The sequence below is a fragment of the Petaurus breviceps genome, unplaced genomic scaffold, assembly GCF_028583685.1.
Source record: "Petaurus breviceps papuanus isolate PSGF00001 unplaced genomic scaffold, PetGlider_PUasm1.0 225, whole genome shotgun sequence".
In the NCBI taxonomy this organism is placed as follows: Eukaryota; Metazoa; Chordata; class Mammalia; order Diprotodontia; family Petauridae; genus Petaurus; species Petaurus breviceps.
Window position 1 is genome coordinate 905,904 of NW_027185889.1, and position 21,816 is coordinate 927,719.

Sequence of the window (21,816 nt, forward strand, 5' to 3'; positions counted from 1 at the left end):
AGGAAGGAAGGAAGGAAGGAAGGAAGGGAGGGAGGGAGGGAGGGAGGGAGGGAGGGAGGGAGGGAGGACTCCCAAGTATTTAATGGCATTATGTTCTCTATCTTCAGCATCTGACATATCTTTCCTAAAGTTTAGAGCACCCCCAAAAATACCTCACAAGAGAATGTGTGATACAGTAAGAGCTAGAAACCCACCTCTGACAGCTTCACCTTGTGTGACCTTGGGCAAATCACTTAACCTTCCTGGGCCTCAGTTTCCTGTTCTGTAAAATGAGAGAGTTGTACTCAATGGCCTTTGAGGGCCTTTACAGCTGGAGATCTATCCACAATCCTATTTACACTCCAAAGACTCATTAATACTGTGAATTTAGTGTGAAACAAATGTGTCCTCTTGTTCATGATTGCCCCGCTCTCTCATTGGATTGTAAATTCCTAAAGACTAGGGATTATGTTGTCCATTCCTTTTGTAACCCATGATGAGTTGAGCTCTGGGATTCCTAAAATTCTCTGAGCAAATTGGGAGCTCAAAAGAATGCTTATGATTGCTTGACTGAGGGCCATTTCCCAAAGCCCTGTCACTCCTGATACTGTAATAAAATCTTTATATTTTCCATGCCCTGAGTAGACTCTCAAAGAATGAGCCAAGCTCACTTTCAGGATTACCCAGACTGTGGTTGACTGAGCTATGGAACAGAGCAGGCTGTAGGACAGAGACAGAGAACAAGTGTTAGAGGAATAAATCAGAAAACATTTTTTCCATTAATCCTCACTCAAGCCTAATTTGCTTATGAAAAGAAACTTTTGATTCAAGCCCCAGAATGCATACAGCCATTAGACATTGCATTTGGGGATCTGTTCCCAGGCCCCTGAAACTGAACCTAGTACTGCCTCCTACACCTGGATAGATTACATGGGGCCCATCAGCCTCTTGGTTCCAGCTGTCCTTGATACGATCCCTGTGCATCCTCAGAGAACTGGACTTCTACATCCCATTCAGCAGTCCACAGCTCTTAATTCGTAAAACTGCCTGAATAATAACCGCAATACTTGCTGACGGCCCCATTAAAATTACTCCTGGAGCCATGGGAAGGGGAAGAGTTGGATACATGTGGGTGCATCTGTTCCATTCAGTTGACTGTTGCCAGACTCCAAACTAAAGTCGGTGAACTTATAACAGATGTATAGCCTCATGCTTAATTATCTTTAAAGAGAAATACTGGAAATGGCATTCATACATGCCATGATCTCTTAGGATGACTTTGTGGACAAAATGGGAAAGTAGAAACAGAACACTATTAATCAGGTGTATTGGTAGCTCATTGAAAACAGTAGTCAAAGAGCATTGATTAAAGTAATGATGTTAATGTGAAGGATTATCTCCTCTAGCCTATGGTAAGATTTTACCATCATCCCTGTTTTATTCATTTTTATCAAAGACTTAGGTAGAAATATAGATATAATGTGATTATGAAACTTGCAGTATGGAGGGAGAGAAATGATAAATACAAGATCCAAAAAAATCTCTATGATGTTAGCGGAGTCATGGCTTTTCTTGGGCCTGATTTTTTTTCTTTCTAAAAATGAAGGGATTAGACGAGATGATCTCAATGGGCCCTTTAAGCTTTAATAGTATTGTGACCCAGGTTTCAAAACCTTGATCCATTGTGCAACCTTCTGCTTAGGTGAGCCTCCTCATTAGTCTAGGGAATAGTTACTTTTAATATCTGTGTTAAGGGTTGGAGTTAGTGCTAGAGCTTGGGAGAAAAGAGACTTTCTTTTTCCTTCCTACTTTGAGAGAAGACACATTTGGTTCCAGACTCACTTCTGAGAGAAACTCAGAAAGAAAAAAAAAAGATTTTGAAAGGCAGATATTTAGGAGAAAACTGCCTCCCTCACTCCCTCCAGCAGGTCTCTTCAGGATATTCTCTCTCTCCCTCTCTCTCTCTCTCTCTTCTCCTCTCCCCCACTCTGTCTGTCTCTCTTTCTCTCCATATATATGTAACTGTATGTGCATGTATTTGTACATATATATGTGTGTATTTATGTATACTTGGGATATCACTCCTAGTGAAAGAGTCCATTCACTCTGCACATTTTTTGTTATATTCTAATCTGTATGAGTTCTCTGATTTTTGTTTGCTTTCTACTTAGATAAATAGTTGGTTTGTTTGTTCTTCTTTTGGGAAGAGAAGGGAAGGAAAGGAAAGGGAAAGAAATATGTATTACATAGTGCCTTCTATGTACCAGATGCTTTGCTAAAAACTTTTTACAAATACCTCATTTGATTCCCAGAACAATTCTGCTAAGTAGGTGCTATTATTATCCCCATTTTTACAGTTGAGGAAACTGAGACAAACAGAGGTTAAGTAGCTTTCCCAGGGTCATACAACTAGTAAGTATCTGAGACTGGATTTGGAGTCAAATCTTGACTCCAGGTTCACCATGTTATCTACTGAACTATGACTTTCTGTCATTTCTATTTGGGTATCTAGCATTTAGTAGAAAGAAACCAAGCCTTTATATATAAGCTGTACCCCTTTCTCTTTAAGGGATAGTGACCACAGAAGCAGCTTGAACTTAAAAATCATTTCTCATAGACTAATAGTATTTAGGAGCCAGATAGTTGTACTTTTAGTTTAGTACCCCACTCTCTGAAGAAAACATCATGATGAAATCTGATCTCTCTATTCCAACCTCCTTCCAGGTATTGTAGTTTGGGGTACCCATGGGGGGGGTCTGCCTCGAAAGAATTCACCACTCAAACCTTCTTTCAGTCAGATTAACAAGGTTTATTGCACCACCAAGAGAAGGGGATGAATTTCTAAGAATCTGCTCAATTTAATGGGGGTAAAATTGGTGCTTATATCCTAGAAAAGACAGTAAGAAGATCTGGATGGGGTTTAGGAGTGGTAAATAGCCTGGAGTGGTCCAGATGCAGACAATGAAAGGAGTTAAATGGTCTGAGAGCCACAGTGAGAAGGCAATTAAAAGGATTATTGAGCATCTAGCTGGATTGAGATGGACCAGATGCCTCAGGCAAAATGCCAGTGCTGTGGGCTGCTGCAATGTGTGGGAAAATTCAAGGTCCAGGTTCTATTGCCCCATCATTGGCAGGAATCAAAGTCTCCCTTGGGGAGAGGTGGTGATGGGGTGCTTGGGATCTATGTTTGTAATATCAGTCTGTAATATCAGTTTGTAACATCATTTTGCAAAATCAATTTGTAAAACCAGCTTCTAAAATCAGACTCCCCGCCCCCCCCAGCCTCAGAGCATTAACTCTGTCCCTTCCCCCTGCTACCACTCTGCCCAGCAACATCTCATGAATTGTTTATCTCTGCTTGGAACAATAACAAGCTACATATATGAATCCTTTACTAAACCATCTATAAACATTTTAGCTTGGGAAAATGTAATCTCCCCTTGGTAAAGTGGGCAGCTGTACCCATGAATCCTTCAATGCCCTATCTATAGGTTAACTCCTTAGCCAATTATCCACAAACTGAGTCTCTGTTAGCCTTGGTTTCCAGCATCCATCTTGTCAAACATGACACTAATGGGTGGCAGACCTAGGCACTTCTCAGTCAGGCCTAAAACCACAACTCCAGGTAGCCCCACCTTGGGCTATTTCCCAGTGAATTATGGGCTATAGCCTGCACAGTTGACATTAAAAATGCATGTGCTGGGCGGCCTGCGCGGGAAGGCGTGGCGGCGGTGGTTGCAGGCCGGGTAGGCGCGGCGGCGGACGCAGGCCAGGAAGGGGCCTGATCAACTCGGAGGGCAAGTCTTCCCACCAACCACAAGGTCCACTGCCAGGCCCATCACCAAAGGGCTGGGACTGGAAAGAGCAAGGTAAGAAGCAAAGACAGGGGCCCCTATACTGGACAGCAAACACTGCTGGGGCTACCACATCATAGCACAGAAATCTTATTTTAAAAAGCCCCTTTCAGGACCTCCAAAGACGAGGATGACAGAGTGAACCCCACTTGCTCCAAACCACCCCTCTGACCCTGAAAATATAGTAACTATTGTCCAGGGCAAAACCCTCTACAGTAAAGACTTGGGAACCTAGAGGAAGGGCGTGGTTAGGACCCTGCCTCAAAATGGGTAGAAAGCAGACTACAAAGACAAAGACTCTAGAGTCCTACTATCCTCAGAGGGAGGAACCAACCTCAGAGGGAGACAATGTGGACTCCACACCCACAGCTGAAACTTTCAACAGGGAATGGATCCCAAGCACAGAAGGCTCTCCTAGATGAGATCAAAAGGAACTTTGAAAGCAAAATGAGAGAGATAGAAGAGAAAATGAATAATTCTCTCAAAACAAAAATAGCAGAATTCGAAAAGCATTATAATGAGGAAAACATCTCTCTAAAAAGAAAAGTGTATGATGTTATGGCCAAACTCCAGAACTACCAGATAAAAGAGAAAATACTTCAAGCGGCCAGAAACAAACAATTCAGATATCGAGGGTCCACAGTGAGGATTGCACAGGATTTGTCAGCCTCCACACTGAAAGATCGGAGGCAGTGGAATACAATTTTCAGGAAGGCAAAACAGCTTGGATTACAACCAAGGATCACATACCCAGCGAGACTGAGCATATTCTTCCAGGCAAAGAGATGGTCATTCAATGATAGAACAGAGTTCCAGACCTTCTTGATAAAAAATCCAGAACTCAATGGAAAATTCAACCTCCAATTACGAGAAGCAACAGTGACTTAGAAAGGTAAACAAGGAGAACACACATCATTTTAGAGGGAAATAGGGGAGGGAGAGGAGCTTCACATGAGATCTGTTCCTGTCATTCTTGATGCGAAGAAAAAATAGCATACCTCATTAAGTATAACAATATCCTACAGGTAGTAGGAGGAGGAAAGGGTTACAAAAGGGGGTGGGAGTGGTTTGTAGAGAGGGAAGTAGTAAGGGGAAAAGGGGAGGAAAAGGGAAGGGGGCCGAAAAGGGAACACTGAGGGAGGTGGTGGTCAAAAGGAAAACTATTAAGGGGGGGAAGGGAGAAGGGAGGAAAAATATGAACATTAACAGGGGCAGGAATAGGATAAGGGGAAAGAAACAGATAACAATCATAACTGTAAATGTGAATGGAATGAACTCTCCTATAAAATGGAGACGGATAGCAGAATGGATTAGAAATCATAATCCTACAAGAAACACATCTGAAACAGAGGGATACGCACAAGGTAAAGGTAAAAGGTTGGAGTAAAATATATCATGCCTCAGCTAAAGTAACAAAAGCAGGGGTAGCAATCCTTATCTCAGATAAAGCAAATGCAAAAATTGACCTAATTAAAAGAGATAAGGAAGGAAACTATATCCTGTTAAAAGGCACCATCGAGAATGAAGCAATATCACTACTTAACATATATGCACCAAGTGGTGTAGCTCCCAAATTCCTAGAGGTGAAGCTAAAGGAATTAGAGGAAGAAATAGATAGCAAAACTATACTAGAGGGAGACCTTAATCTCCCCCTATCTGAACTTGATAAATCCAACCTCAAAATAAACAAGAAAGAAGTTAAGGAGGTGAACAGGATTTTAGAGAGGATAGGTATGATAGATCTCTGGAGAAAACTGAATGGGGATAAAAAGGAATATACTTTCTTCTCAGCAGTTCATGGCACATACTCAAAAATTGACCATGTTCTAGGGCATAAAAACCTCACAATTCTATGCAGTAAGGCAGAAATATTAAACGCATCGTTCTCAGATCACGATGCAATAAAAATTATATGCAATAAAGGGCCAGGGAAAGACAGACTAAAAACTAACTGGAAATTAAACAATTTAATCCTAAAGAATGAGTGGGTCAAACAAGAAATTATAGAAACAATCAGTAATTTCATTCAAGAGAATGATAATAATGAGACAACATACCAAAATCTGTGGGATGCATTAAAGGCAGTTCTTAGGAGAAGTTTTATATCCCTGAGTGCATACGTGATTAAATTAGAGAAAAGGGAGCTCAACGAATTGGGCATGCAATTAAAAAGCCTAGAAAAAGAACAAATTCAAAATCCCCAATTAAATACTAAACTAGAAATATTGAAGACTAAAGGAGAGATTAATAAAATCGAAATTAAGAAAACTATTGAACTAATAAATAAAACCAAGAGCTGGTTTTGTGAAAAAAAAAAAAAACCAACAAAATTGATAGACCCTTAGTCAATATGATAAAAAAAATAGAAAGAAGAAAACCAAATTATAAGTATCAAAAATGAAAAGGGTGAATCTACCTCCGATGAAGAGGAAATCAAAACAATAATTAGGAATTATTTTTCCCAATTGTATGCACATAAATTTGACAATCTTAGGGAAATGGATGAATATTTAGAAACATACAAGTTGCCCAGATTAACTGAAGAGGAAGTAAATTACTTAAATAATCCCATCTCAGTAAAAGAAATTGAACAAGCCATCAGTCACCTCCCTAGGAAAAAATCTCCAGGGCCAGATGGATTCACTAGTGAATTCTATCAAACATTTAAAGAACAATTGATTCCAATACTCTACAAATTATTTGGGAAAATTAGTGAAGAAGGAGTCCTACCAAATTCTTTTTATGACACAAATATGGTACTGATACCTAAATCAGGAAGAGATAAAACAGAGAAAGAAAATTATAGACCAATCTCCCTCATGAATATAGATGCAAAAATTCTAAATAAAATACTAGCCAGGGCGGAGCCAAGATGGCGGAGTAGAAGTACGACCTTCCCCCGGCTCCGGCTTCCACCCTCCCCAATCCATGTAAAAAGGGGACTCTAAACAAACTTTGGAGCTGCAGAACCCACAAAATGACACAGAGAAGCTAACCTCCCACTGAGGACAGCCCGGCAGGCCGGCAGGAATCGGCCGAGCCCAGCACCACGCAGAGGCTTTAGCCCCAGGGCGGACCTGACCAGCTGCCAGCCAGAAGGACTCCAGATCAGCAGCAGCTGTGGCCATTGCCAGATTTATCAATACATACATGCGAAGGACAAGGTGAGAGGCCAGTGCAGTCTGGACTTTGGGACCCAGGAAGTGGGAGTGCGTGGCTTTTACCCCCGGAGCGAGAAACCGCTGAGACGCCAGCACAGCCTGCCAGCGCCACGTGGCGGCTTCAGCTCCTGGCCTGCAGAGTGTAGGGGGACCAAGCACCAGTCTGAGGGGTAATCGCTCTTGCTTTAACCTGCTTGGATCTGGATTGCAGTCTAGGGTGGAGGTCCTGGGGTGTGTGTACAGCTTGCCAGAGCCTGTGGAGACCTCAGAGAGGGCACCCATCTAATACCTCCAGCAGCTGAGAAAACCCCAGCATTTGGGACGAAAACTCCCCTGCATGGTGGCAGAGTCCTACTGTGGCAAAAAGCCCAAAAGTCAAATCATTGAGTGGCAAAATGAGCAGGGAAAGGAAACAAAGCAGACAGAAGATTCCACTTATACAAACTGATGCTGAGTGAGAAGAGTAGAACCAGGAGAAATTTGTACACAATTATAGACACAATGTATGTGTGATGACCAACTTTGATAGACTGAACTCTTCTCAACATTACAGGGCTATAAGTCAATCCCAAAAGACGCATGATGGAGAGAAAAACGTGCATCCAGAGAAAGAACTAGAAAGAACTGAGTTTATATCCAGGTGGAAGCAAAATACATGATCTTTTTCATTCTCTTATTTGATTTTATGTCCTCTTTACCATTTTTCATTCCAGCTGGTACAATCCATCCTTATAACCTGACCATTGTATAATGTGAAAGTATTTACAGATCCTATACTTGATAATAAGCCGCTATGGGGGGGAGGGGAGGGAGGGGGACAAAATGTGAAATTCAAGGAATTGTGGAATTGAATCCTGTAAACTAAAAGGAAATAAACAAATTAATAAATTAAAGTTTAAAAAAAAAAAGAAATGAATGCTATAAACTAAAAATAAACATAAAATTTAATTTTAAAAAAATGCATGTGCCTTTAATCACTGACCACTCCTTAACTCCTCCCTACTCCCACCCTTACCTAGTTAGCATAATTGACACCTAATTTATGTCCTCAACTCCTTAAAAACTATGCCTATGTCTTCTTTAAGTTTGCAGGTTCTCTAAGAACTCTTGCCTGCTGTACAGAATAACAATAAACTTTTACAATCCTGACTTCAAGACTGCTTGGGCCCACTGAATTCTTTCCAGATTGGATCTGGTCATTGATAAGGATCAGAGTTCCTGTATAACCTATTGCCATCCTCCCATCAGTGGGAATCCAGAGATACCTAATCCTTTATGTCTGTGAGCCTAGACATACATACAGTATCAATGGGGAGCACATACTTTACTGTATACTGTGATCTAGGATCATAGAATAAGAAACCATATTTTAGTTAAAATAATGCTGGATTTGGAATCAACAAAATATGAGTTTTGATCCCACTTTTGAAACTTGAAGATTGTGTGACAAAGGACAAGTCATTTAACCTCTGGGAACCTCCATGTCTTCATGAGGACAGAGGAGGGAGTTATACCTATAGTACTTACCTGATAGGACTATTATGGGCCTCAAATAAAATCTAAAATATTTTTCAAACCACATAGTTCTATATAAATGTTATGCTCTTTATAACTGAGTAGCTATATAACATGCATCTTTGTAGACAGATGGAAAGCTTTCATTTGGGGTCATGATGTCAACTGTAAAAAATATAAGATGAGGGAAATCATGAAATCTTAAGAGACAGCCTCAGAAGCTGTCAAGTTCAACTGATGCCCAAGCTTGAATATTCTCTTTAACATCTCTGAAAAATGGTCATCCAATGCCCACTAAAATACTTTCAGCAATGGGGAACTATTATGTCCCAAGTGAACCACTGTGAGTGGCTCTCATACTTAGGAAGCATGTCTTTGTATGAGCTAAAATAAGCCTTTCTGTTACTTCTGCCAGTTGTTTCTAGTCCTCCCCCTTAGGCGAAATAAAGCCAGACTGCTTCCTCTTTACCTGTCCTTTATGCTTCCTATGTTTTGTACCTATATTTTCTTTTTTTTTGTCCTCTTTCCCCTTAGAATGTGAGTGCCCTCAGGTCAGGGACTGTTAGATTTCTTTGTATTCCCATCCCTTACACCTTGCAGGGGTGATGCTTAATGAATGCTTGTGACCTGCCTTGCCCTTGATAGCCTTGTGAATCCTTAAAATCAGATAGGTTGCCTTTTCTCCAAGATAAAATTCCCAGTTCCTTCAGTCAGTTAAAGAACATTTATTAGGCTCTTATTCTTTCGTTTTTTTTTTTTAATTTTGTATGTTATTTATTTATTTTCAGTTTTCAACATTCATTTGCACAAGATTTTGAGTTACAAACTTTCTCTCTGTCTTTCTCCTACCCCCCACCCCAATATAGTGAACCTACTGAATACCCCTTCCCCTAATCTGTTCTCTTTTATATCCTCTCTCACCCCCCCCAACAATCTAGTAGGTAAGGATGGATTTCTATACCCCAGTGCCTCTATATTTTATTTCCCAGTTGCATATTAAAAAAACAACAACAATTTGTTTAACATTTGTTTTTAAAACTTTGATCTCCAGATTCTTTCTCTTCTTCACTCTTCAACAACCCCCACTGGGAAGACAAGCATTTCAATAAAGGTGGTACATGTATAGTTAAACAAAACGTTTCCATAGTAGTTATATTGTGAAAGACTAGCTATATTTCCCTCCATCCTATCCCACCCCCCACTTATTCTATTTTCTACTTTGACCCTGTCCCTTTTCAAAAGTATTTGTTTCTAACTACCCTCTTCCCCCATCGGCCCTCCCTTCTGTCATCCCTTCTGTTATCCCCTTCCCCTCTACTTTCCTGTAGGGTAAGATACCCAATTGAGTATGTATGTTATTCCCTTCTTAAGCCAAATCCAATGTGAGTAAGTTTGACCCATTCATTACCTTTCACGTTCCTGCTCTTCCCCTCCATTATAACAGTTTTTTTCTTGTTGTTTTTTTTTCCTTTTTTTAAGCAATTGGAGTTAACTTGCTCAAGGTTACACGGCCAGTATTTTTTGTGTGGGTGCCAAGTATCTGAGGCCAGAACCAATCTCGGGTCTCCTGAAACCGTGGCCTGCACTCTTACTCACTGCACCACCTGGCCGCCCCATAACAGTTTTTTCTTGCCTCTTTTATATTACATAATTTACCCTATTCTCTCTCTCCCTTTCTCCTCCCAATATAATCCTCTATCACCTCTTAATTTTATTTTTTAAATATAATCCCTTCCTGTTCAACTCATACTATGCCCTCTATGTATACATGTACATACATATATATACACTCACATATATATTTATATACACATATACCCTCCTATACATACATATATATTCCCTTCAAATATCTTCATGCTGAGAAAAAGTCTCATGAATTACAATGATCATTTTCCACATAGAAATGTAAATAGTTCAACTTTAATAGATTCCTTATGATTTCTTTTTCCTATTTACCTTCTCATGGTTCTCTGGCTTCTTGTACTTGAAAGTCAAAATTTCTGTTTAGCTCTGGTTTTTTCATCAAGAATGCTTAAAAGTCCTCTATTTCACTGAACAACCATATTTTTCCCTGTAGCATTATACTCAGTTTTGCTGGGTAAGTGATTCTTGGTTTTAATCCCAGCTCCTTTGACCTCCGGGATATCATATTGCAAGCCGTTTAATCCCTTAATGTAGAAGCTGCTAGATTTTGTGTCATCCTAATTGTGTTTCCACAATATTCAAATGATTTCTTCCAGACTGCTTGTAATATTTTCTTCTTGACTTGGGAACTCTGTAATTTGGCTATAATATTCCTAGGAATTTTCTTTTTAGGATCTTTTTTCAAGAGACGATCTGTGAATTCTTTCAATTTCTATTTTGCCCTCTGGTTCTAGAATATCAGGGAAATTTTCCTTGAGAAATTCCTGAAGGATGATTTTTAGGCTCTTTTCTTGATCATGGCTTTCAGATAGTCTAATAATTTTAAAATTATGTGTCCTGCATCTGTTTTCTAGGTCAGTGATTTTCCAATGAGATATTTCACGATGCCTTCTATTTTTTTCATTTGTTTGGATCTGTTTTATAGTACCTTTATTTTTCATAAAGTCATTAGTTTCCATTTGCTCCAATCTAATTTTTTTCTTCTTTCTTTTGCCTTTATTAATTTGTTTGTTTACTTTTAGTTTACAAGATTCAGTCCCCAGTTCTTTGAGTTTCAAATTTTCTTTGCCTCCCTCCCTTCCCGCACCCCCCCTCTCCCCATGGAGGCATACAGTCATGTATAGGATCTGCAGATAGTTTCACATTAGACATTGGTCAGGTTATAAAGAAGTATTGTATCAGATGGTATGAACAATGGGGAAAAGGAAACAAAACCAAACAAGAAAAAGAAAGAGAGAAGGTAATTTGCTTCAATCTACATTCAACCTCTGTTTTTTCTCTGAATCCTTTGTTCTTTCTCTGAATGTAGATATCTCTCTCCATCATGAGTCTTTTGGAGTTTACTTATAGCCCTGCATTTCTGAGAAGAGTTCAGTCTATCAAAGTTGGTCATCACACATATGTTATATGTATCTGTAATTGTGTGCAAAATTTTCCTGGTTCTGCTCTTCTCACTCAGCGTTAGTTCATATAAGCCTCTCCAGGTAAATATCCAATCTAATTTTGAAGGCATTATTCTCTTCAGTGAGTTTTTGAAGTTCCTTTTCCATCTGACTAGTTCGGGTTTTTAAGGCATTCTTCTCCTCATTGGCTTTTTGGGTCTCTTTTGTCATTTGAGTTAATTGGTCTATTTTCAAGGTGTTATTTTTCTCCATTATTTTTTTGTCTGTCCTTTAGTAGGCTGTTGACTCACTTTTCATGATTTTCTTGCATCATTCTCATTTCTCTTTCCAATTTTTCCTCCACTTCTTTTACTTGATTTTCAGAATCCTTGTTGGGCTCCTCCATGACCTGTATCCAGTTCATATTTTTCTTGGAAGCTTTTGATGCAGAAGTTTTGACTTTGTTTTCTTCTTCTGATTCCAAATTTTGATACTTCTTGTCCCCAAAAAAGATTCCATGGTCTTTCTCTGCTTGCTCATCTTGCCAGCCAGTTACTTGACCTTTGAGCTCTTTGCCACGGTAGAACTCTGCTTCCAGAGTGGAGAGAGCTATGTCCCAAGTTGCGGGGGTTTTCACAGTTGCCAGAGCTATTAGGAGGGCGCCGTCTCTACAGCCACCACAAGATTTGGCACACTGACTTTCCTCACCCCAGGATCACCACCCAAGACAGCAACCCAGAGCCAAGAAGATCAAAGCAAGAGTGATTACCCTCAGGTCATTTGATCCTCCTATAATCTTTAGGCCAGGAGCTCCAGAGGCAGCCACGTGGCAGCAACCTCTTCCACTTCTTACCCTGGGGGAGCAGGGATGGGGCTGTGCTCCTCCATCACCCTGTTCTAACAGAGTTCCTCACTGACCTTTTACTTTCTCTTTGGTGTTTATGGGTTGGGAAGTCTGGGAACTGCCACAGCTGCTGGTGATTCATTCTCTTGAAGTCTGCTCTGGCTAGTCTGGGCTGCTGGTCAGGGCCACCTTGGGGCTGGGACTGGCCTTGGCTCCCAGTCTGGTGTGATAGGCCCTTCTTGTCAGCCTTCCAGGCTGACTTCAGCAGGAGATTTGTTTCTCTCTATTACTTTGTGGGTTCTGTTAACTCTAAAATTTGTTTAGAGTCCATTTTTTGCTGGTATTGGAAGTGGTTGGAGCAGGAGCTAAAGCAAGTTCTTGCTTTTACTCTGCCATCTTGGCTCCACCCGCATTAGGCTCTTATTCTATGCCAGGTACCTTGCTTAGTAATGGAGATACAAAGATAGGCAAAGAAGCAATCCTTGCTCAACAGGACTTCAGTCTGATCAGGGAGAAAACATGGAAACAACCATGTAGAAAGAAGGTATGTTGGGCAGCTAGGTGGTGCATTGAATAGAGCATGGGCCCTGGAGTCAGGAGGACCTGAGTTCAAATCTAGCCTCAGACACTGAACACTTACTAGCCCTGTGACTTTAGGCAAGTCACTTAACCCCAACTGCCCTTCCTTCTACCCTTCAAAAAACAAAAGAAAGAAAAAGAAAGAAAGAAAGAGGAAGGAAAGAAGGAAGGAAGGAAGGAAAGAGAAAAGGAGAGAAAAGAAAGAAAAGAAACAAGCTTTATTTGTTGTTCTGTCATTGTAGTCATGTCCAGCTTTAGTTGACCCTGTGGACTTTTGTCCATGGCAAACTTGGCAAACCTACTGGAGTGGTTTGCCATTTCCTTCCCCAGTAGCCAACAGAGGTTAAGTGACTTGCCCAAGGTTATCCATCTAGGAAGTTTCTGAGGCTGGATTTGAACTCAGGTCTTCCTGATTACAAGCCCACTGCTCTATTTTCTGTACCATCTGGCTGCTTCCCAACACTCTATAGAGATGATACATAGGAAATCACCAAGGGTTCTATAGACTTCCTAGTCCCTCCTGCATGCTGGCTGCTCATCCCAAGATGAACCTCAACTTGCTTTTTAATGAACTTTCAACCATATGATACCTATAATAATATTCATCATTAAGATGGATTAGAGCAAGACCATGCTCTCATTTTGGACATCATTCCTCTCTTAATGGGGTCAAAGGACTCACTAGCTTTTTTGGCTTCCAAGTCATATTTTTTACACACAGACAGATTAGAGTATTGGCTAGATCTGGAGAGAGGAAGGCCTTAGTTCGACTACAGCTTTAAATACTTATTAGCTGTGTCATTCAAATCAAGTCGCTTAACTACTCTGTGCCCCAGTTTCCACATCTCCAGAATCTTCCTATTTCACAGGGTTGTTGTGAGGATCAAATGAGTTAACCTATATAAGACTTTAAATATGTTTGCTTTAAATAATGTTTTAAACATTAAGTCCTATATGTATACTAATTTTTAGATATTATATAGACACTACAGTCATTCAAACCTTCTGATATTTTTCCCCATCAAAACATGACTCGTCCATTCTATTTTTGTGCAGGTAATTTTATCAGTCACAAGTAGGACTTTACTTTTATACCTATTAAATGTGAACTTATTACCATCAGCCCAACTTGCAAAATGAACAAGTCAGCAATTATCTTTTGGCTGTCTCTAAAAACCAAATTAAAAACCAAAAAGCTACTTGATCTTTACTAAAAGAAAAATTATATGTTTTGGCCCTCACCCTGATAAAAGAGGCAAAATTCAGGAAGAAAGAATTAAAAGGAGTTTATTAAAAACCCCAAGGTTGAAACACATTGGTAGGATGACCAACCATTAGGGAACCAAGAGGGCCTCCAAACTCCAGGTGTTTTTAAAGGCAACTTTTCAAAATAAGAGCAAGACAGTTCTGATAGGCTCAGTCTACCAAATGGGAGGGGCTATTATGTCTCAGCTCCTCCCTCATTGAAACATCATAGGGAATGAGATTAGAGTTAAGACAGGGATGGACTGCTATGTGCTGGCTAGCAGGTAATATTAAAAAAAAAACAAAAAAACAAAAAAACAAGGGAATGGGATCAGATCAAAGTACATGCACAGACTAACTGACTCCCCTCTCAACCGACTGATTAATTGCTACGTGCTGTACCCAGAAGGCAAGCCAGGCTGGAAACAACAGGGTCGCCAAGGTCATAGATTTCAATATCTTTAATAGAATTACAGAATCCAGAACAAAGAATATAATAGTCCCGTGGTACTCTGTGCTGAGTAGATGCTTAGAGTATGGTATTCACTTATGAACCATAAGTTAAGAAGAACACTAAGAAATAACTGGTTTGTACATATGAGGAAACACAACCAAGAAGATGATGGGGGAAATGTAAGAAGAATGCTCAAAGGAATTAAATGTATTTAGGCTGGAGAAGAAATGACTAAAGGGATACTTGAAAGTGATTTATCGAGTATTTGAAAGACTGCCATGTGGTTCCAGAGGGGAGAATTTAGACCAGTAGGAAAGAAAAAGGGGGATAATTGGATATTTGGCTCAATATTAGGGAGAAGTTTCTAACAATTAGGCTTGTCTAGAAAATGCAGCATATTGCCTCATGAAGTAGTCATTTCCTTCTCTCTGGTAGTGTTCAAGCAGACATATATGACAAGCTGTCAGCATTTTAGAAAAAGAACTCCAAAAGGCTAAAAGAGGTGGAATTTTATGACCTTGTTAAAAGGAAAATTCTTTGTTCAGGCTTTCACCTTGATTACCACAGCAAAATTCAGGAAAAAGAGAATTAAAAGGAGTTTATTAAAAGTATGTCAAGGTAGCAACACATTGACAAGCTCATCATTAGTGAGCAGTAAGGGATTCAGGATGGCACTAGCTTTTATTGATGACTTTCCTAATGGGATAAAGACAGTTCAGATGGGTCCATATCAGCAAAAGGAGATGGGACACTATGTCTCAGTTCCTCCCCAACTTCCACTATGTGTAGGCTAATAAGGTAGTAGGTACCTTAAGGATAGCAGGTAATGCAAGAGATGCAGTCTGGGTGATGTCTCCCTTCACAGAAGCTTGCCCAACAGTGATTGGCAAGCAGGACTGGCAACAATGGGTCACTGAGTCAGCATATATACACATATTTTTTTGGGGGGGCGGGGCAATTGGAATTAAGCGACTTGCCCAGGATCATACAGCTACTAAATATCTGCGGCTGGATTTGAACTCAGGTCCCCCTAACTCCAGGGCCTGTGCTTGATCCACTGTATCACCTAGCTGCCCCCAGCATCTTTCAGTATTCTCTAATCCAGTTCTCTTACAACTCAGAGAATTTATGATTCTGTGGAGAGTTTTTTGCTGCACATTCTTAGCATCCATATATATGTGTATATATATTAGTAATATAATTATATATATGTATATATTAATATCCATATATAATATACAAATATAAACATATTATACATAATATGTGTCTGTTTATGTATGCACATGTATTCTTGTTTGACTCCTCCTCCTTATGCCTCCTGTTTTTCATCTGTTATCCTCATCCCTCTCCCACTGGAATCTTGAAATTTGACTCCCACTCCCTTAGCTGTGAAAGGTGAGCTCTCACCTTATCCTACCTTGGACCAGGCCTCTACACCAGTTCCATGCCACCTTTTCACTAAATCCTCTGTAGTACCAACTGTTTCTGACTCCACTTTAAGAATTGCCTCTCTCCCAACCCCCAATACCTTTAGAATATAAGCCTTGAGAGCATCAACTGGTTTTGTGTGTGTGTACGTGTGTACATATTTTTATCTCTAGCACTTAGCACAATGTTAGCACATAGTGATTAATAAATAATCTAGCTATGTTCATCTGTCTATCATCTTTCTGTCTAAGGGATGATTGCCTGAATCTTCATGCACTGACAGATACTTTGCTGACATACCTTTTCATACATCAATTGAGAGAAATGATAATTTCTCTCATATTAATAGTCATTGAAAGAACCAAGCTTTTTCCCCTTTTCTACTTTCTTATTCAGAAATTAGCTCCTGTAGATTATTTAGGCAGCCTTTGAAGTACAGGACTGATAATGAAAGAGAAAACTCAGATCTGTTCAAAAGGTAAAGAAATTTTAGTCTGGGTGAATTGATGGGTTCTGGCCCATTGTGTTTTCCTCAGACATATCTGGGAAAAAGTAGATTCTCTTTTTTGTCTAGATTATCTTAGACAGGATGATATGAGTATAGATAAGCCTCTTTGACCAAGACTGAGTGATCAGATTCATGTCCCCCAGACCCTCATTATAGTAAGCCACCTTTCATTATAATATGCATTCTCTCCTAACTTGTTAACTAATCAGAGTTGATTGCCACCAGTAGGGACACCTACTGTTCTAAGGGCATATAAGTATTAAATGGATTCCTTGAGGGATCTTTGACATTCTAGAGTGTCACTGACCCCTTTCATTGATTATTGCTGGCATGATTAATAAAATGATTAATTACCCAGAAACTATTTCTCTTGAACTTTTTATATATCACACACTGCCATGAATGAAAATGTGAATGTGTATTATAAGGTAAAGGCAACAACTAGGTGGCCCAATGGATAGAACACCAGGGCTTTAGTCAGGAAGATCTAAATTCAAATCTGGCCTGAGACACTTGCTAGCTATGTGACCCTGGGCAAGTCATTGAACCCTGTTTGCCTCACTTTCCTCATCTGTAAAATGAGCTGGAGAAGGAAATGGCAATACACTGCAGTATCTTTGCAAGAAAAACCAAAGTGGGGTCACTAAGAGTCAAACGTGATTAAAATAACTGACCAACAACACCTCTCAGGTACTCTCTGAGACAAATACAAAAACCCTACCATTCCACTTGCTATTCTACTCATTAAATTATTGCATCTTTTTTTTTTGCTATAAACACTCACCTTGGCATATTAAAAAAAAATTGAGAGTATTCTTTCTCTATAAATTTTCTTTCTTCTTTAAGTATTAAACCCCAGTCTCCTTAGCTTCTACAAACATTAGTTTTTGCCATTCATACAATTTATTATAATAATAGATAAAACCAAGATATATATGTATCAATAATGTATTGGTTGTGAGAAAAGTCAGTTAGAATCACCTCTAACTATCAGATGCAGCTGCTGTCATGCAATGAATTCACACTATGGCAGTTTAGCTCTTTCAGGATGATAGTCAAAGTCTCTCATGAATTCTTATGGGTGAATGCCAAGATTATATTATACAGAAATACTCTTACTGGGTTGTGACATGAAGTGACTTTGCATGGGTATACATTTTCACCAGTTTATGGATGTATCAGAATTGTCTTTGTATAAACAAGAGCTCATACTTCAACAATAAAGAATATATCTCTATGAAATATGTTTAATATGATTGCTCATGTATAATTTATATCAGATTGCTTGCTGTCTTGAGGGAGGGAGAAAAATTTGGAACTCAAAATCTTATAAAGAGTGAATGTTGAAAAATATCTTTACATGTAATTGGAAAAAATAAAATACTATTAAGTGGGCAGGGGGAAAAGGGGGAAAAAAAAAAGAATATATCAATTTGCAATGTTAGGCCTTGACTGCTTGAGGTTAGTATTGTAAATATTAGCTAAGCCTGAGTCCCTGCTGTCAAATGCAAAATGTGGAATATTTAACCACACCTGAAAAATTCAAGTATATTTCATTTGTTTGTGGTCATTAAAGAAAATAAATATATAATCAATCTTGACATTTTTTTTTTCCTTTGAGAATCTTGAATTACTTTTTTTGCTGATTGTTCATATTACTTTGGACACTATCTAGTTTTAGGGTTTTGTTTGTTTTTTAAAATATTTAGCTATAACCTTAATTAGTATTTTTGCAGTTCTAAAACAAACAACCAAACTTCAAATGTTAGCATTATTTTCAACACAGGGATTCCGTTAACCCATCTTCAGTTTTCAATTAAATGCTATTTTTTTTCTTTTCCTGACAGACAAGCTAGCCTCAATGAAGCAGCTGAGAAATATTATGAACTGGCAGCCAGGCTGAGACCTAATGTAAGTACTTTCTTAATGACAAGCATTACTCACTGTGATGGACTCACAGCGTGGGTTACATTTGTGGACATAAGAGTATGTCATGCCTGGCTTTCTGATCTGTGAGCTCTCATCCTGAATACCCTCTTAATGGATAATTCTACAAAGAAATCTGCCAATCTCCACTTCTCTGTTTCCCAGAAATAAAACCACTATGTGGGTTGTATGTAATGTAATTAATTTTGGTCATTTGGATAACGATTTTAGCATTCGTGCATGCTTTAAAATCTGGTGGCTTTTAAAAATTAATTGCATAATTCTTTGGAAAATTATTTTATCATGAAATAAAATATGTAGCCTTGCAGCCTCATATCTTATTGCACAAAGACACAGGAACGTTTTTAACACCGCAAATATTTTCCTGTTCTTATATGTTGTTGAAAAATTCAAGATATGGATCTTTCTTTTCCCACAGTTTTTATTTCTGACAAATGCCTTCTTCAAACTTCAGCAGAAGTTGTTTGCATTAGAATTTTCCCCAGGGTAGTCCCACTTCTGTAAAGTGAGAGGGATATAAATTAGATCATTCCTGTTTTAAGCAAAGAAGCTTCTTTATGATAAAAATGGCTTTTTATCTGGCTTCCACTGATGTTCTTTCTTTAGCACAATGTGGACTTCCAGGCAGTGTCTTCTCATTTTTTTTCTTCTTCTTCTCTGCCATGTTCGTCCCCAATGTGGGCCCCCTGGATATCTTTAGAGAACTTTTAATGTGAAAAAAGAGTGTTTATATGGAGTACCTCAAAGTAATGAGTCTGATTTCTGTAAAGTACACAAGAAAATCAATATCACTGCTTCATAGACTAATCAAGACTTTTCGCTTTTGGATTTCTACTGCTTTGGGGAAATAAAGATATGACATAAAGAGATGTGTAAAGGTATATAGTAGGGCAGAGACCTTTAAGAGGTTATATTGATGGATTTAAAGAACTATCTTGCCCACCCCAAGAAAAGTCAAAAGTAATTTAAATTTATATGATGTTTTAATGTCTACAGACTTCTTCGTTTTCATCAATGCCGTGACCTTAAGCAAGTCTTTAATCTCCAAAGGGCCTCAGTTTCCCAATCTATAAAAAGAGGAGATTGGATTAGATGGCCTCTGAGGTCCCTTCTAGTCATATAGCTATGATCCTATGATCTTCTCTATTCTTCATGCTACAACCTTCACGCAGACCCTCAATACCATCTACCTAGACCATTGTAGTCATGGTCCCTCTTGGTCTCCCTGTCCCTTAAATAGGCCTAAGGGAATTTTAAGATCCTTCCTGCCCCCCAGTAGGCCGAATGTAATCACATGGAGCCTGTGGTGGGAGGAACTTGATGAAGGGTAGAGCAGAGCCCACAGGAAGCTGGGAGTCAGAGCAGATAGACGATGCACCCAAGGAGACAGCTAGGCTTATGAGTACTTGTTTTCTCCCTGCTGTAACAGCTAGCCTTGTGAGTGTTTGTGTGAAGGCTAAAGGATGGTGTGGCTCCCTCCTGTGCTATGGTGTATTAATTTCTTTGTTGCTATGATGGATTCAGGTTTCTGGTTTTGGGATTCAGTTTTCTGGTGTCTGAATAAATGTTTTGGTTCTGTCTTATATATGGAGAGTCTGTTATATTTTGTTATTGAGAACTATGCTGGCATATTCATAGTTACCATCCATGCTGTGAATATTGAATTGGCACTACACACTGTCACTCTTCTACTGAAACATTTTCTATGGTTCCCTATTGCCTCCAGAGTTGTTGAAACTTGGGACCCTTCACAATAAGACAACTCACCCCCAATACACACACATACTCATGCACACACACCCAATACACTCACACACACACACACACACACACACACACACACATATCCTAGTCTCTTATTATTCCCCACAATGCACTCTGCTTTGGCCAAAATGGACTCAGCACAACAAATAGATCAAGAGTGCTCTGACATGGTTGTCTTTAACCATGCTCTTCCTTGTTCTTAAAACGTCCACCTTTGCCCTCTTTACCTGTTGAGTTCTGATTGATTCTCTAAAGCTCAGCTTAAATGCTAGACTCTCCATGAAACCTATCCTTCCTTAGTCATTAATAGTCTTCCCTTCTCAAGCCTTACATGGCCCCTTGTTACAAAACTCCCTAATTGATTTATATAATAGTGCTCAAACTTGTATCAATATCCCATTAGAGTGTAAACTCTTTGAAAATGAGAAGTATATCTTACCTAAAATTTTATTTGTCTCCTGGCACTTAGCCCAATGCTTTGCTCACAATAGGTACTTAATCATTGAAAATTTATACAACTTTAAGGTTTATATACTCTATACAGATTTCTCATTTTATCCTCCCAATTACCTTGGAAGGTAGATTCTGTTATTATCCACATTTTACAAATTAGGAAACTGATGCAAACAAAGGTTAAGTGACCTACCCAGGGTCACAAAGCTAGTAAGTACCTGAGGCAGTATTTGAGCTAAGGTCTAATTGACAAGGTGCAACACCTCACTTGCCTAATTATCACAACATTCCATATAATGCTAACTTATCTTTACTTAATAAATGATTATACATGAACACATGAAAGGGAGGTGATGTATTCGTAGGGGATCTCAGTAAAGAGGCAATGGATTACAGCTATGACACATTGAATTCAGGGTCAGATTTGTAATGGTTTGTTTTCTTTAACTATTTTTATTTGCATACAGAGTGTTCTCTTGGGAAGCATTGGAAAGGGATAGTGATATGAAAACACAAAAAAAGAAATAATTGAAAATATTTTTAAAATAAAAATGCACTACTTTGACCTAACCAGTAGGATAGATTCAAGGAGGAAGAGAGAATCTATAATCCCTAGGATTGGGGAATCTTTAGGAAGCTGGCTGTTCTCCCTGGGAAGGTGTTTGCAAAAAAGAAAATTTCTTCAGTAGGTAGCCATGAGGGAGCAGTCCATTTAAAGTCCAAGGTATAGCATAGGAAAAAATAACATTAACAATAAAAACATCAAAAACCACATGATTATATCATTAAATTCATAATTTCCTATGCCAGAGCAGGTTGGCGACCTCTCTACAACTTAAAGTGTTTACAGCTTTGCCAAGAACATTGTGAGATTAAGTGACTTGTGTGGGCTCATTTAGCCAATATGTGTCAAAGGCAGTACTTGAATCTCTGCCTTCTTGGTTTCAAGGCTGGCTCCCTGTCCATTGCACAGTTTTGCCTCTGGTAGAAAGATTGTAGTTCAATCCAGTGATACTGGCTTCCTTTTTGTTCCTCCAAATGACGTTGCATCTT

General features: G+C 39.1%; 1 protein-coding gene across 3 annotated transcripts in view; it reads left to right on the forward strand.

The window, feature by feature from the left end:
- TMTC2 (transmembrane O-mannosyltransferase targeting cadherins 2) overlaps positions 1 to 21,816 on the forward strand; it is a 570,414-nt gene that overhangs the window by 480,054 nt on the left and 68,544 nt on the right. For all 3 annotated transcript variants that reach the window (XM_069095096.1, XM_069095099.1, XM_069095097.1), the window contains one exon: positions 18,447 to 18,510. In XM_069095096.1, the coding sequence (XP_068951197.1) occupies positions 18,447 to 18,510 (64 nt within the window). The remainder of the gene's footprint in view (positions 1 to 18,446; positions 18,511 to 21,816) is intronic.